At 36.4% G+C, this 13,541-nt stretch overlaps 1 protein-coding gene across 1 annotated transcript in view; it reads left to right on the top strand.

Moving 5' to 3' along the window:
- Positions 1 to 1,405: 1,405 nt before the first annotated feature.
- LOC135083647 (lateral signaling target protein 2 homolog) overlaps positions 1,406 to 13,541 on the top strand; it is a 50,387-nt gene continuing 38,251 nt past the window's right edge. The window contains exon 1 of the mRNA XM_063978352.1: positions 1,406 to 1,613. Coding sequence (XP_063834422.1) covers positions 1,551 to 1,613 — 63 coding nt within the window. The 5' untranslated portion in view covers positions 1,406 to 1,550. The remainder of the gene's footprint in view (positions 1,614 to 13,541) is intronic.

Raw genomic sequence — 13,541 nt, 5'->3', positions numbered from 1 at the left:
CCATATCGTTAATGACATTGAGCATACATTTTTTTAAATACCTTCGCGAAGTAAAATTTCTGTACGTAGTACTTATTATTATTCTGTGGTTAAACTAAAATTATTGCAAACAAGGTGGTGGGTATCAGATTAATTTTATTGTTATTGCCTTGGTTGGATGATGCATTAGCGCCATCTGTTATTTAATTTTATTAACTTGAGTGACATTACGTGAGCATAGAGGACGTTTTATAGCCTGACCAGAGCCCCGATTACGGTAATTTTTAACGTCAACAATCCAGACACGCTTCTCGATTCTGCGATACGATTGGTCGTTCAACACTGTAGGTCAGCTGTTTTGACCAATCGTATCGCAGAATCAGAAACGCGTCTGGATTGTAGACGTTATAAAAGTTACCGTAATCGGGGCTCAGGAACATAAAAACCCTGGCATAGAGGCGCGTCAATTGCATTTGATAGTGCAACACTGAGTACAGTCGTACCTGTGTTAAATTAATAGGCTAACTTTATGTATCAGGATTCAGGATTACGGGCTAATTTGATATTTTCATAAATTAACGAAAAAATATTATTATAGGTAACCTGATTTAAATAAATTAAATGAAACCATCAATCGAGCTAGTAGAATTTATTTTATTATTCATCAATAATCAAATTCAGAACTTGAATATTCAACTGCAATGTCTGCTCATGAACGCTTCAAACTCGGTACTTCTTTCCCAATCCCATAAAATTCAACACTTAGAAAGTGACAAAAAATTTTAAAATAGGTAGTTGAAACAAACCACAGCTAATTTTCATAGTGGACTGTACTATACGATAAACATGTCAGTCAATTTGACAACCTTTGTCGGAAACATTATTCAATGAAAATATTGTCCAAACCATGGTCCAAACCCTTAGTATTTCTCTTCGACAAATACTTTAACACATTGTGAACCACTTTACTTTCACGACTATAAAAATATTTTAGCAATTTAATTCATAAAACCAATTGCGCACATTTAAAATAAAGTTTGTTTACACTTTGACAGCAATAGACTGCAAGGTGACATGTCAATGAAGTTTTCAGTTACTGTTGCCATTAAAAGAAATTAGTACCATTCGTTTTCCGCAACATGGCGAGGGTTTTTATGTTCCTGGTCAGGCTATAACTGATAAAATCTTCAACTTGTTAAATAGGTGTAGTATATTCTAATAATTATGGATTATTTCAATCACTTATTTAAGTTATTAATTTAAAAGGTTGACTTATTTTTGAGCGTTTTAAGTTAAAAGATTATTGTAGAGGAATTTTATTTCTCAATTTTGATGAATATCCGAACGTAAAAGCCAAAGCCATTCATTCACAACTTCATTCATTCGAGTTGAGAGAGCGCACGCATCATTCATTCGTTCATAAAACGTGAACGCGAGTCGTGGAAACATGTCTGCCGTTTGTGTTATTTGACGTAAATAGTGGTAAAAATTAAATTCTACTCGTATTTAGTAGTGATTTTTGGTGCTATCTCAGTTTTATAATGTGTGTGGTTGTGCAGTGAGTCGTTCATATGAGGCTGCTATACAAAACTGGTCCAATGGAGTCGCTGCGAAAGTGGTTCTATAAACCAAAGGTATGTCAAAACAATTTTCTTTATTTGATATCCATAACAAACAGTTTAGATTAGTTTCCCTAGCCAATTACGTTGTCTAGCATTGTTCTAAGGTTCTAATATGTGTTTGAGAGGCTGAAAATCGATGTTTAAATACTTTTTGAGCGTTTTAAATACTTGTCCTTTGTTGATGAGTATGGGGTGATTCAATAAGTGTTTCTACTTGATTTTCCTACTACCTACCATTGTTCCGATTGCTGTTGAACGTAATACGTATTTCATTTCCTATTCGGCAGTACGAATGGTCTAAATCGCAGTAAAATATTCGTCTGTGTTAGCACCTTACGTCATTTACAAACGTCAAAAGCATTGCATTTACGTTACTTAAAATTTTCTTCTTTTCTTTATGTAGTCTCAAATCAGGATAATGAAATTGTCTCACGACTAGTTTCTTCCTAGACGACTTAGTCAGATTAGTCCAAGATAAATATTGCTATTGTCGCTAATCTGTGTTGCTTTCTCCCTTGTGTTGTATTGTGTTGTGGTGAGTCAACTTTGGTGCTAGATAATATAGCCATCATATTGTGTCAAACATTACTAAGGTAACTCCCCTCAAGTGGTATAATTTTACATTTAAATTTATTTATGGCTTGAATAAATCTTTAAATGGGTAGGTGGTTCTTTAACTTTAGTACAAAAACGCAATCACATTTATTTATCAATCTTGTAATTTCATTGTATACTTTCATAGATAACAAGTGACTTTAACAGTCTTTTATCAGCGACTGATAACATTATCTATGTCTAAATTCATAACATTGTTCATTGCCTAGTTTATTTCCATTGAATCAATTTATTCAAGCTTTATCGGATTTGTAGTTATTATAAAATCAATTTGGGCAATGTTGACAGACTTTATCTGTGACGTCACAGAGTCTGTCCTTATCGTTGGATCTTGCGTCCCTCTCGCACGCTTTCACTTTTTTCTCCGCTTTCTCAATACACGCGGAACACATCCGTTTCGGCAAATGTTTGCGAATGTTGATTCGATAAAAATTTAAGCCAATAATGTCAGGATGAGACAAGTTAGCAAGAGTTTACAGACTGACAAAGGTGACCGAGTTTCTTTCGCCACTTCTTCTCAGCACTAGCCCATTTGTTGTCCCGAAGTAGTGGTAGGGCAAGCTATATTTGGGACGTGTGTAAGCGCCCTGGATTAAGGGCCAAGTACGGAATAGATACCTATTTAGATTTTAGTTCTAGGGTTCTCCCTACTAGAAACAAGCAGTAACAAAACTGCGTCTTTGTTGTTAAAAATGCCAAGTCACCTTTGCCGATAGCCTATCTCTTAATCAATACCTACCTAGTCTGTTTTAATAAAATACACGGCTCGGTTTCGTGCTGTGAATTACAATATTTTTTGTGGCACTTCTTGTACAGACGACCATCAAGTTAAACACTGAGTTCTTATGTAGTTTTAATAGGAGCTATTTTGCAACAAAAATGTATCTAGTCTGATGTACTGTTGTCTGTAATAGACAATAGATTGGCGGGAAAAAGTCGCCCACTACTACACCCACTCTTTCCACGTGCCTCCCTCCAGACTTATGGTTCAGAGTCAGTCGATCACGTTGAGGAAAAAAAGTTGTTGCCATTGAAAAACCAATCGCACAGAACATTATAGCTACCTACTTAGAACTAGGTTAGGTAGGTATAGGTACTAAGGCTGAGTTGCACCACTTGGACCACCTTGCTAACCGTAACTATAACCATAATCGGTGTTATTGTATGGAGTTTGACAGACTTTTGACGTTTGTAATCTAAGTTAAAGTAAGATGGTGCAACCCAGCCTTAATGGATCATCACTCAATACTCTAAAGAAATATTTGGGAGTAATGATTGACCTTATGTAAACAGATAACAACATTAGTCTTTCATTATCATCTTCAGGTCATTTAGTGACCCTTGCAGCACCACGGCACATCATAATATTTACCTGACAAATGGAGGATTGGGCTTACACTTCCCATGTAGTGGGCAGTGGCAGCAAAACAGTCATACAAAGTTGACCTTGCAAGTCTTTTGGCAAATCCACGAATTCTTAAAGAGTATTTGCCTTATGCTAACGGTTAGCAGCTAACCCAATAGGTAACTGTATTCTAGTTCTAGACAAAAGACATTTCAAGAATATTCGTTTTGCGAAGCAGGTGCATCTTTGTGCACATTGCATCGCTATTTACGGATAAAGGAAGAATAACGACTACTGTTGTCTGCCTGGCGACCTCGTGCGCCGTGTCGCATCATTGTGAAATAAAATACAGAAAAATAACAAGGTCCATTGAGAATAAATTAAAGAAACCAAAAGAATTTCATTGATTTTTTTTTAAACTCAGATCATTAGGGCTCTTTCAAATACTTAAGTAAGTACCTATGTTAGGTTAGCAACGCCCTAGGCCGAGGTCCGAGCCCTACTAGAGGGCGCCCTTAGGCTCGATGCTTAAAAATTGAGAGCCATCTTCGCTCACCAATTGCCCGGTGAAGCTGAGGAACCCGCTCAAAGCTATGTGCAGTCAGTCCAAAAAAAAATCTTTATCTAATGACGTTTTGGGCAGACTTGAACATAGTCTTCCGTTTACAGGACTGCACACGGTAAACTGTATGACAACTGCGTTGGAATAAATAAATATTTATGATAGTTTCAACCAAAAAACGTCTACTGCTGGACAAAGGCCTACCTCAAGGTTTTCGACAACGACCGGTCCTGCGCTGCACGCATCGTGCTTCCGATCTGTTTTAATACAAATTTTTACAAATTAAAATGCCTGACCAAGTCAATACTGCGTAGTAGTATTTATTCTCTGCCAATACTTACTAAACTTGTGTGTGAGTTGTAGTAATGGCACACCTAATGAGTCACGCTGACTAATGAGGGTTTAACACTTGTAAACAAAAAGTAATTACGTTTTCTTTCATCGATACGTAACATCGAAAGCAAGCGGGTGCCCAAATTTAAATCTGTGTCAATGAGTTAGTTACTTGATTTGCTTACTTCCTGACCAAAATTTTTCTTTGAATGATTGATCACGTTTCTTTTTACTATACTTGGGTACGAGAACTTTTTAAGATAAGTGATTGAATATGCCATTCCTTCATTCATCTTAAAATTAGATACAAAACTTTATGAAATACAGAAAACGTCATAATGTTTTTTTTTTCTTAAAATAATTGAACTAATAACCAAACTACGCCAGCCAGTCACTATTATTATAGTTCAGTTACTCGCATTCTTAACATAACATTTTAACATTAATACTTTTGTATGAGCTTACAAACACAGAGTAGCGTGATTACTACTAATGAGTAACAGTGAAAAGTGTCTTCTAATTAGTAAATTACTAATAGAGGAAGGCTTGTAGAAGCACAGTATGTAGAGAGCAGCCAACTCATTCTACAAGATAAAGAAAAATTTTCAGGTTTTTTTCGGAATCCAAACTTTTTTGTTATTGGCCATATAATTTTTGTCCATAATTATGTCAATTTAAGTAATACAATGCATGAATGGCTAAAAGAAGACTTATTAAAGTTCAATAAATGTTCTACTCTTTATCTAAAGTCTATTATACTAGAAACACCATAAATGGGTGAGATTTATTGTGCCTTGTCTTGTTACTACTATTTACATGACTCATGCATTATCGTATGGCGGTTCTTAACCCACTTGTTACTAGCGTTTGATATACGGATCAACATAAAAATTAAATTATTATAAACAATGAGGGTGGTTTCTGATAACATTGTTTATGTTAAACGATTCCTGTGGGGTCCCTTTGTCCATCAGAAGTGTTCTGTTCTCCATTGGGTGTCACATTTCAATCGTAAGCGTTTTGTTGTTTTCGTAAAATTTATGATGACTTTTTCAAGGTGAATACAAACATGATAAGTATTTATTCTAAAGTATTTCTTGCCGAAATATGAAAGTTTGTAGCCCACTTTTTGTAAATCGATAACATAATTATAAACATTTTTATAGTAACTGTTACTAATTCAACGTTAAACTTAGTGATCCGTATAAAGAACGCTAGTAATATGAACTGCGGTATTTTGTGGTTTTAGCGCCTGCCTTCGAAGCCCTTTCCTTTAAATGAAATCATTGAAGAATTGAAGAAAAATGAAGATGAGTGTATCCCTAACTCAATGACAATTTTCCCGCCGGAAAATCCGGAAAATTGTAATGGTGACTTAACCAAAGAGAACTCTGGTGATGAAAATAAAGTGCCAATTTGCCTGGATTACAAATAGAAAATGCCCACATAGAAATCACTAGAGAATTCTTCATCCAGTGATGATGAAGAAGACTGCATCCCGTTAGCTGAGATTGCCAATTATGCCCTAGACAGGGTCAGTCATGTTTGAAGATATGAAGAAATTATTGTTTGTAAATGAGATGATTTAGTGTGGTTACAATTGCTTCAAATGCATTGAAAATTGCGCCAACTGTCATAACCAAGAGATTTTCTCCGCCACAAAAACAGAGGAGAAGTGATTATTTTCACATCTCAAATTCAGTCACAACACACAGTTATTATGAAACTCACGCTTTGATACAAATGCAATGTTTTTTGCAAGAAATATAATATTCCCCTTTATCCCAGAAAATGTTTTGGACATAATTATACAGTTCACATTCCTGGAATTAAATTTGAAAAATAATCAATTTAACTCTGAATATTATTTTATTAATGAATATTCCATATTTTATGCAAATACTTTAATAACTTACCCAAGTCGCAAAGAGTAGGTATTATCTTTAAGTTCATCTTTAAGTTCATACAAGTGGCCGTACATATTACTAGCGTTCCGTATATCAAACACCATTTTCCAGCGTTTCCGTAAGACCAATATTTTTTATTTTATTTTTCCTGTTGCCTTGATGCATTAAATAGCCGATATATGCGAAATCACAGGAATCGTAAGAAAAAAGGGATATCCGTAACAACTGGGTTAATGGTCTATGAACGCAGTTCAATTTTAACCTACGATAAGATTTCTTAGTAATTTTACATAGCTTTGCCACTGTTTTGACTAACTGCAGCTAAAGCTGTTAGCAATGTCCGGTATTTGTGTACGAGTTCATTCGTAATTTCTAAAAACTGAAGTGTAACATAGGGGCCCTTGTTTTTTAAAGACTAGCTAGTTCATTGTAAACGAAACAAATAATAAGTTTTGTAAGTCACACAAACAAAGATTTGATTGATTGATTTGTTTTAATATTAAGCCTGGCGACGGTATATTTGAAGGGTTTTATGTTTATGGGTGTTTGGCAAAAGTGTTAGCATTTGAGTAACTTCAAATTGATCGATTTTTTATTTGATAAGGCCATTGTTTGTTACCCTTGACGCCATAATATACGTACTAACTTAGCATGGCAAGTCATGTGTAACAATTGCAATGCAAAACACGCTCTTATTTCGCATGGCATACGGGCGGATTCAAGGCCAACCTGTCACGCTTGATGTGCTCTATAGATGTACCTACTGTATGTATCCATCCATACATCTACCATGCAAGTATTAACTCTCATATCTGACGGATCTCCGCAATTGCGTCAATTATTGACCGGCTCATAAACACCTTAGGGGGCTGGAGAATTAATAAAACATTTCCTGGTGTGTCTCAGCAGTGTTCTTGTTGTTTGTTTTGTTTATTGCATTTTATTGCAAGTACTACGTTCTGTAGGTTTTATTTCAATGCCTAGCTGTAGTAGGGATAACTAGCTCAAGTTTAGTTTCTAGGAAATTAATGTCATTTACAATCTACATGAACTCCCCAATCAGACTCACGTAAGTATCTTGTAGGTAGACCTTATAAACACCGTAGGGGACTGAAGAATTAATAAAACATTTCAGCCCCCTACACAAGTGGCAAAATGTGACAGTTTTAATGTCGAAAGATAGTCAAAACTTCGAAAGGCCTTGCATAACAACGGATTCGATTTTCGATTCGATCAAAAAGTGCCACTTGTCTAGACTTACTGGTGTGTCTCAGCAGTCAGCACTGGTCTTGCGTAATGTTTTGTTTATTGCAATTGCCAGTGTTTTCCTCGTTTATGCTTCTTTCTGTAACTTGGTTTATGGCATAAAGCCTAGCTGCAGTAGTAACTAGCTAAAGTTAGATTTAGAAGGAAAGTAATGTCATCTAAATTAAGGACACCTCAAACTCTTAAAAGTATCTGGACTGGATGGAAGTTTTACCGTTCTTTCGTTTCAGCCAAATGACGCCCATTGCTGATGGACAAAGGCCTCCTAGGAATTTACTTTACTAACATGGAATTACATATTTTTAAATTACTACATATTAACATTAGAAATAATTAAACTTATATTTGACATAGCTCTTTTACATAAATTAATCTTAAGGTTAATTGCATAAATTACCCCCATTCTGTGGTTAAGAACCAACTCTATTTTGTACACCAAAGCAAAGATATTTGTAAATATTTTCTTAATTAGTATCTAGCACATTTCTTTGTCTCGGTTCTCATAATTAATTAGTACATAGCACGCAAACTTCCCACGAATATTAATAAACAAATGTTACAATACATTGTCTTAACCTGCAATGCAATGCTCTATAATTGAGAAAATCCATAGAGATAAAGTTTTGCGTTCATATTGCGTTACGTCATGAATACTAAATGAGCGAGTCGAGTTTTTATTACTCATTTTTGTTTTGAAATTGAACTCTATTTCCTCTACAATAAGGTTAGTGGGTTTGTTGTTTTATAAATTGTTACTATTGTAGCACTTGAGATAATTGCAGTGTGCACGATGAGAAATAAATCAACCACTCGTACCTACGTGGTATCGTAAACATTGGTCAATAGTGGCATTATCGATAATATGATTGTATTTAATTAATAGTTGTGGTGGGCAAACATTGTCTGTCTTCTTATCTGATGGATGAAAGTCAGTGATTTGAAACTTGTAATTATCCACCTATTTCCTTCCTCGAAATTATAGTTTTTTTAATGAGTTCTGCAACATAGCAATCTGTGTCAACACTATAAGCCATTCAGATGAGGTATCTTGATCCTTGTCTTGTCAGCAGGAGGAATTCATATGAATCCCTTTCATCTGGTATCACCAAATCTCACTGGAAGTGTAGGGACACAAATAATAGTGATGCCCATTGACTACATCTGAATGCCACGGTTAACATTTAACATGTTGTCTGCAGTTCTGCACTGTCACATCTGTCACTAATGGTTACCCATTTTAACTTAATCATCATCGTTACATCAGCTCACTTGTCCTTTGGGCTAAATTCAAGCCTACCTTCGTTATAGACACGTCAGTTAAATCCTGCGAGTTAAGGCCTTCGAGCCGTTAAATGTTGGTGTGACTAGTCGTCGTAACATGTGGCAGACATTCTGCGATAAAAATGTTTTTGTCGCAGACACGGCACCCAATGATGGATGGATATCAAAGGATTTTTCATTTATTTTTGCGAGCCATACTATTATTATTATGCATTAAATTTATTATTACAATTTTGCAATTATTCTAATGATCCCGTGTTTTCCTCATTTCGGTTGTGACGGGTTTTTATCGGACACCTCAGCGTCTTATTATTTTCCTTGTAGGCTCTGTGACGTCACCTCAAAGCTTGATTACGAGGGCTCTTCGTTGATGGATTCTAAAGCTGAGGCTTTAATATAACCACAGATATCAAATTCTTTTGACAAACATTATTATTATCTTCTTCGCACCCGTGAAAATAGTTTTATAATTCCCGCTTTTGTAACATTTTTCTTTACTGCTCCGCCCTTAATAGCTGTGTGGTAATATACAGGGTGTCCCAAAAACAATGGATAACCCTGTAACCATCGATAGGCCTCGCCATGATCTCCCTAACGTCCAATTTTGACCCCAGTAAAAATATCACCGTTTTCAAGATTTTTAAGTTTTTGTGCATTTTTAGAAAATTGCCACCTGCGATTACTTTTTCTCATGCCATTTCTACAAATGAGGATACTTTTCAATCTAGTTTTTTTCCTTATCACAAGGGATAGTTGGGCTATCAAAAGAAAAGATCAAAGTTCAACAAACTAGTTTGAAAGTATGAAAATTTTAAGAAATTGCAGAAGAGAAGGAAAAATTAATTCATTGTCTTGCACTTTTGATCAGCCATCGTGTAAAAAAAATGTAGGAAGACCATCGTGCCCATTACCTTAAAAACTTCCTTGATTAATTGAGATTCTAAAAAGGTATCACAAGCCTATGTATTCTGTATTATTTTTCTCTTATGGCTACTTGAATAGCAACTAGTATGAAAACTGCAAAAATGAGTTTTTCTCGTAATAGTTAAACTAGGACTGCGTAGTCGCATTAAATACAAATGGATAATTTTTAGCGTAGGAATTTAAATAAAGCAACATTTTATCATCATCATCATCATCATTTCAGCCGTAGGACGTCCACTGTTGAACATAGGCTTGTACCCTAATGATTTTCATAATGACCGCTTGGTAGCGGCCTGCATACAGCACCTTCCTGCTTATCTTTATGAGGTCGTCGGTCCACTTTGTAGGTGGACGTCCTACGATGCGCTCTCCGGTACGTAGCCTCCACTTGAACCCTGCTGCCTCAGTTCTGCGAACTACTGTGCCTTGCCCTTTGCCACTTCAGCTTGCTGATCCATCGGGCTATGTCAGCGACTTTAGTTCGTTTACAGGTCTCCTAATTTCTGATACGGTTTCGTAAAGAAACCCGAGCATAGCCCCTTCCATAGCACGCTGTGCAAAAAATCCACGTTTCCGAGCCGTGTATCATCAGGGGCATCTGTCTATAGGCACATTTATAAGGTGTAAAAAGTAATCACAAAACGCAGAACGGACGGCTAATGGGGCAACAGGGTTCAAGTGGAGGCTACGTACCGGAAAGCGCATCGTAGGACGTCCACCTACAAAGTGGACCGACGACCTCATAAAGGTAAGCAGGAAGGTGCTGGATGCAGGCCGCTACCAAGCGGTCATTATGAAAATCAATAGGGTTACAGGTCTATGTTCAGCAGTGGACGTCCTATGGCTGAAATGATGATGATGATGATGATAAAATGTTGCTTTATTAAAATTCCTACGCTAAAAGTTATCCATTTGTATTTAATGCCACTATGCAGTCCTAGTTTAACTATTACGAGAAAAACTCATTTTTGCAGTTTTCATACTAGTTGCTATTCAAGTAGCCATAAGATAAAAATAATACAGAATACATAAGCTTGTGATACCTTTTCAGAATCTCAATTAATCAAGGAAGTTTTTAAGGTAATGGGCACGATGGTCTTCCTACATTTTTTTACACGATGGCTGATCAAAAGTGCAAGACAATGAATTAATTTTTCCTTCTCTTCTGCAATTTCTTAAAATTTTCATACTTTCAAACTAGTTTGTTGAACTTTGATCTTTTCTTTTGATAGCCCAACTATCCCTTGTGATAAGGAAAAAAACTAGATTGAAAAGTATCCTCATTTGTAGAAATGGCATGAGAAAAAGTAATCGCAGGTGGCAATTTTCTAAAAATGCACAAAAACTTAAAAATCTTGAAAACGGTGATATTTTTACGGGGGTCAAAATTGGACGTTAGGGAGATCATGGCGAGGCCTATCGATGGTTACAGGGTTATCCATTGTTTTTGGGACACCCTGTATAGTAGCTTAAAACCTTCCTCAATAAATGTGCTATTCAACACAAATAATATTTCAATTCGCGTTCTAACAAACAAACAAACTCTTCAGCTTTATAATATTAGTATACTTAGACACGCCAGACGTTTACCTTTTCTGTTGCCTAAATTACGATTTATTACCATATTTGCAAACACCTACAAGCCACATGATGTGGTTTCGTGTCTGCACGTGCCAGCCGTGTTCACGCATAATATGACCATATCATAGCTATATTTCAAGCTAGACAAAACGCAAATGTCTAGGTGTCTGGCCTACCCAAATAGGTTTTGCGTGTTCACCACTCCCTGTCTCGGTATACTAACAGGATTTACAATTATGGGTATGCTAATAATAAAATAAACAGCGACGAAAATATTACGACTATACCCTAAATATTTGTTGTAAGTGAAAACGGATTAAAGCCCGTATTATAAAACTAAACTCAAGTACGTGTACTTACATTCAAGAGCCGGTGTTTGCTCTAGATACATAATTTGAATTGAGATTAATGGGGTTTTGAGCGTAGGTTTAGAAAAAGCCTGAGGGCCTATTTCACATAATCATCAGCATCATTTCAGCCGTAGGACGTCCACTGCTGAACACAGGCCTCCCCCAACGACTTCCACAATGACCGGTTGGCAGCGAACTGCGTCCAGCGTCTTCCTTTTAAAGGTCGTCAGTTCACCTCGTGTGTAGACATCCTACGCCTCGCTTTCCGGTATGTGGCTTCCACTCCAGAACCTTGCTGTCCCATCGGGCGTCAGTTCTGCGTACTATGTGCACTGCCCATTGCCACTTCAGCTTGCTAATCCTATCACAGCCTGCTTATAAGCACCTGCTCACAAAGTCTCTATTAGACTATTAGGAACTTATCTGTCAAATAAACGAATGATTGCTCTTCGGGACAGACTTAACCTTCACTGGTTGGGTTTTTATTGGCGGTCAAGCTGTAGATCCTGTCTACACAGGAGTTGCAGCGGTGGGAATGAGAGGTGGGAATAGTCCCGTGCTCTCCGGATCCAGATAGAGATATCTGCCAGAACCTTTAAGTTTGTGGAAATCCTTGGGAGAGACTTTTGTCCAGCAGTGGACGTCATTTAACTGAAATGTATGACCGAAGCGAAGGTCAAGCCCAGTTTGTAGAAATGATGTGGTGACGCACGCTAAAGTCTATATCAATTTATAGAGGACTACATTTCTTTCAAAAGTTATTTTATAGTCACTTCAAGTTTGATTTTATAGAATTATGGCTTGCTAGCCTGTGGTCACCATGATTGATCACTGTGATCAGCCTAAATAAGTACTGTACTTATAAAAAGACTTAAAAGGTCGTCAGGTTTATGTTATTTAGGTCTTCGTTCAGCTCGATGACATCACGCCTATTGTTACTATTCGAAAATGAGGAAAATTTTGCTACGGTACATTTTACCGTTCAGTAATTGCACACGGTATTGTCTGAAAGATTTCTAACATGGATTTGAAATAATCTAACTTTAATTGAATTAATAAGCCTATTAAAGGACTATTATGGTAGGGATGTCAGCGCATCAACATACCGCTTTGGCATATGTTTCGTCAATATAGATTTTGAGTTAAAATTGCGGTATTAAGGCTAGGTTGCAACTCCTTAACTTTCATCGTAACTATAACTATAATATTAACAAAGTAAATTCTGTCAATATCCATACAAAACACTATTTGTATGGAGATTGACAGAATTTAGAAGTCAACATTTTAGACTTTCTTAAGTTAATGTAAGATGGTGCAACCCAGGGTTAAAGTTAAAAATTGAATAGGTCAACAACACTGTCAATCTAAAACAAAGTTAAATTCCATAAAACTGTACACATTTCAATGTTGTCAACTTTATTCCTCGTAAAATAATCACGTACAGAGCTATTGACGGTGTGTATAAGTGCAGGTAACCTTATAAACTCACATGTCCATTCGACTAGTCTCTCAAGTAAAGGTCACCGCCTGAAATAACATTCTTGAGAAAATATAAAGCTAAATCGAAAGTGATACTGATGTCAAGAATGATAATTTAAATCACTTTTCCCTAATGGGCAGTCCAGACACGTTCCAAATAAACGATGTCATTAATGTCAGTCAGTAAGGCAGCACTTACTGTGAATGGTTAAATATCCCTAAATAGAGGGGTTAAAATGAAACTTGATACTTTTGAGGAACTACGAAAAATCTACGCTACGTTTGCCTAGTAGATGT

This window comes from Ostrinia nubilalis, chromosome 24 (genome assembly GCF_963855985.1).
Source record: "Ostrinia nubilalis chromosome 24, ilOstNubi1.1, whole genome shotgun sequence".
In the NCBI taxonomy this organism is placed as follows: Eukaryota; Metazoa; Arthropoda; class Insecta; order Lepidoptera; family Crambidae; genus Ostrinia; species Ostrinia nubilalis.
Note: the sequence above shows the minus strand (reverse complement) of the source record. Positions and strands in the feature narration are given on the sequence as shown.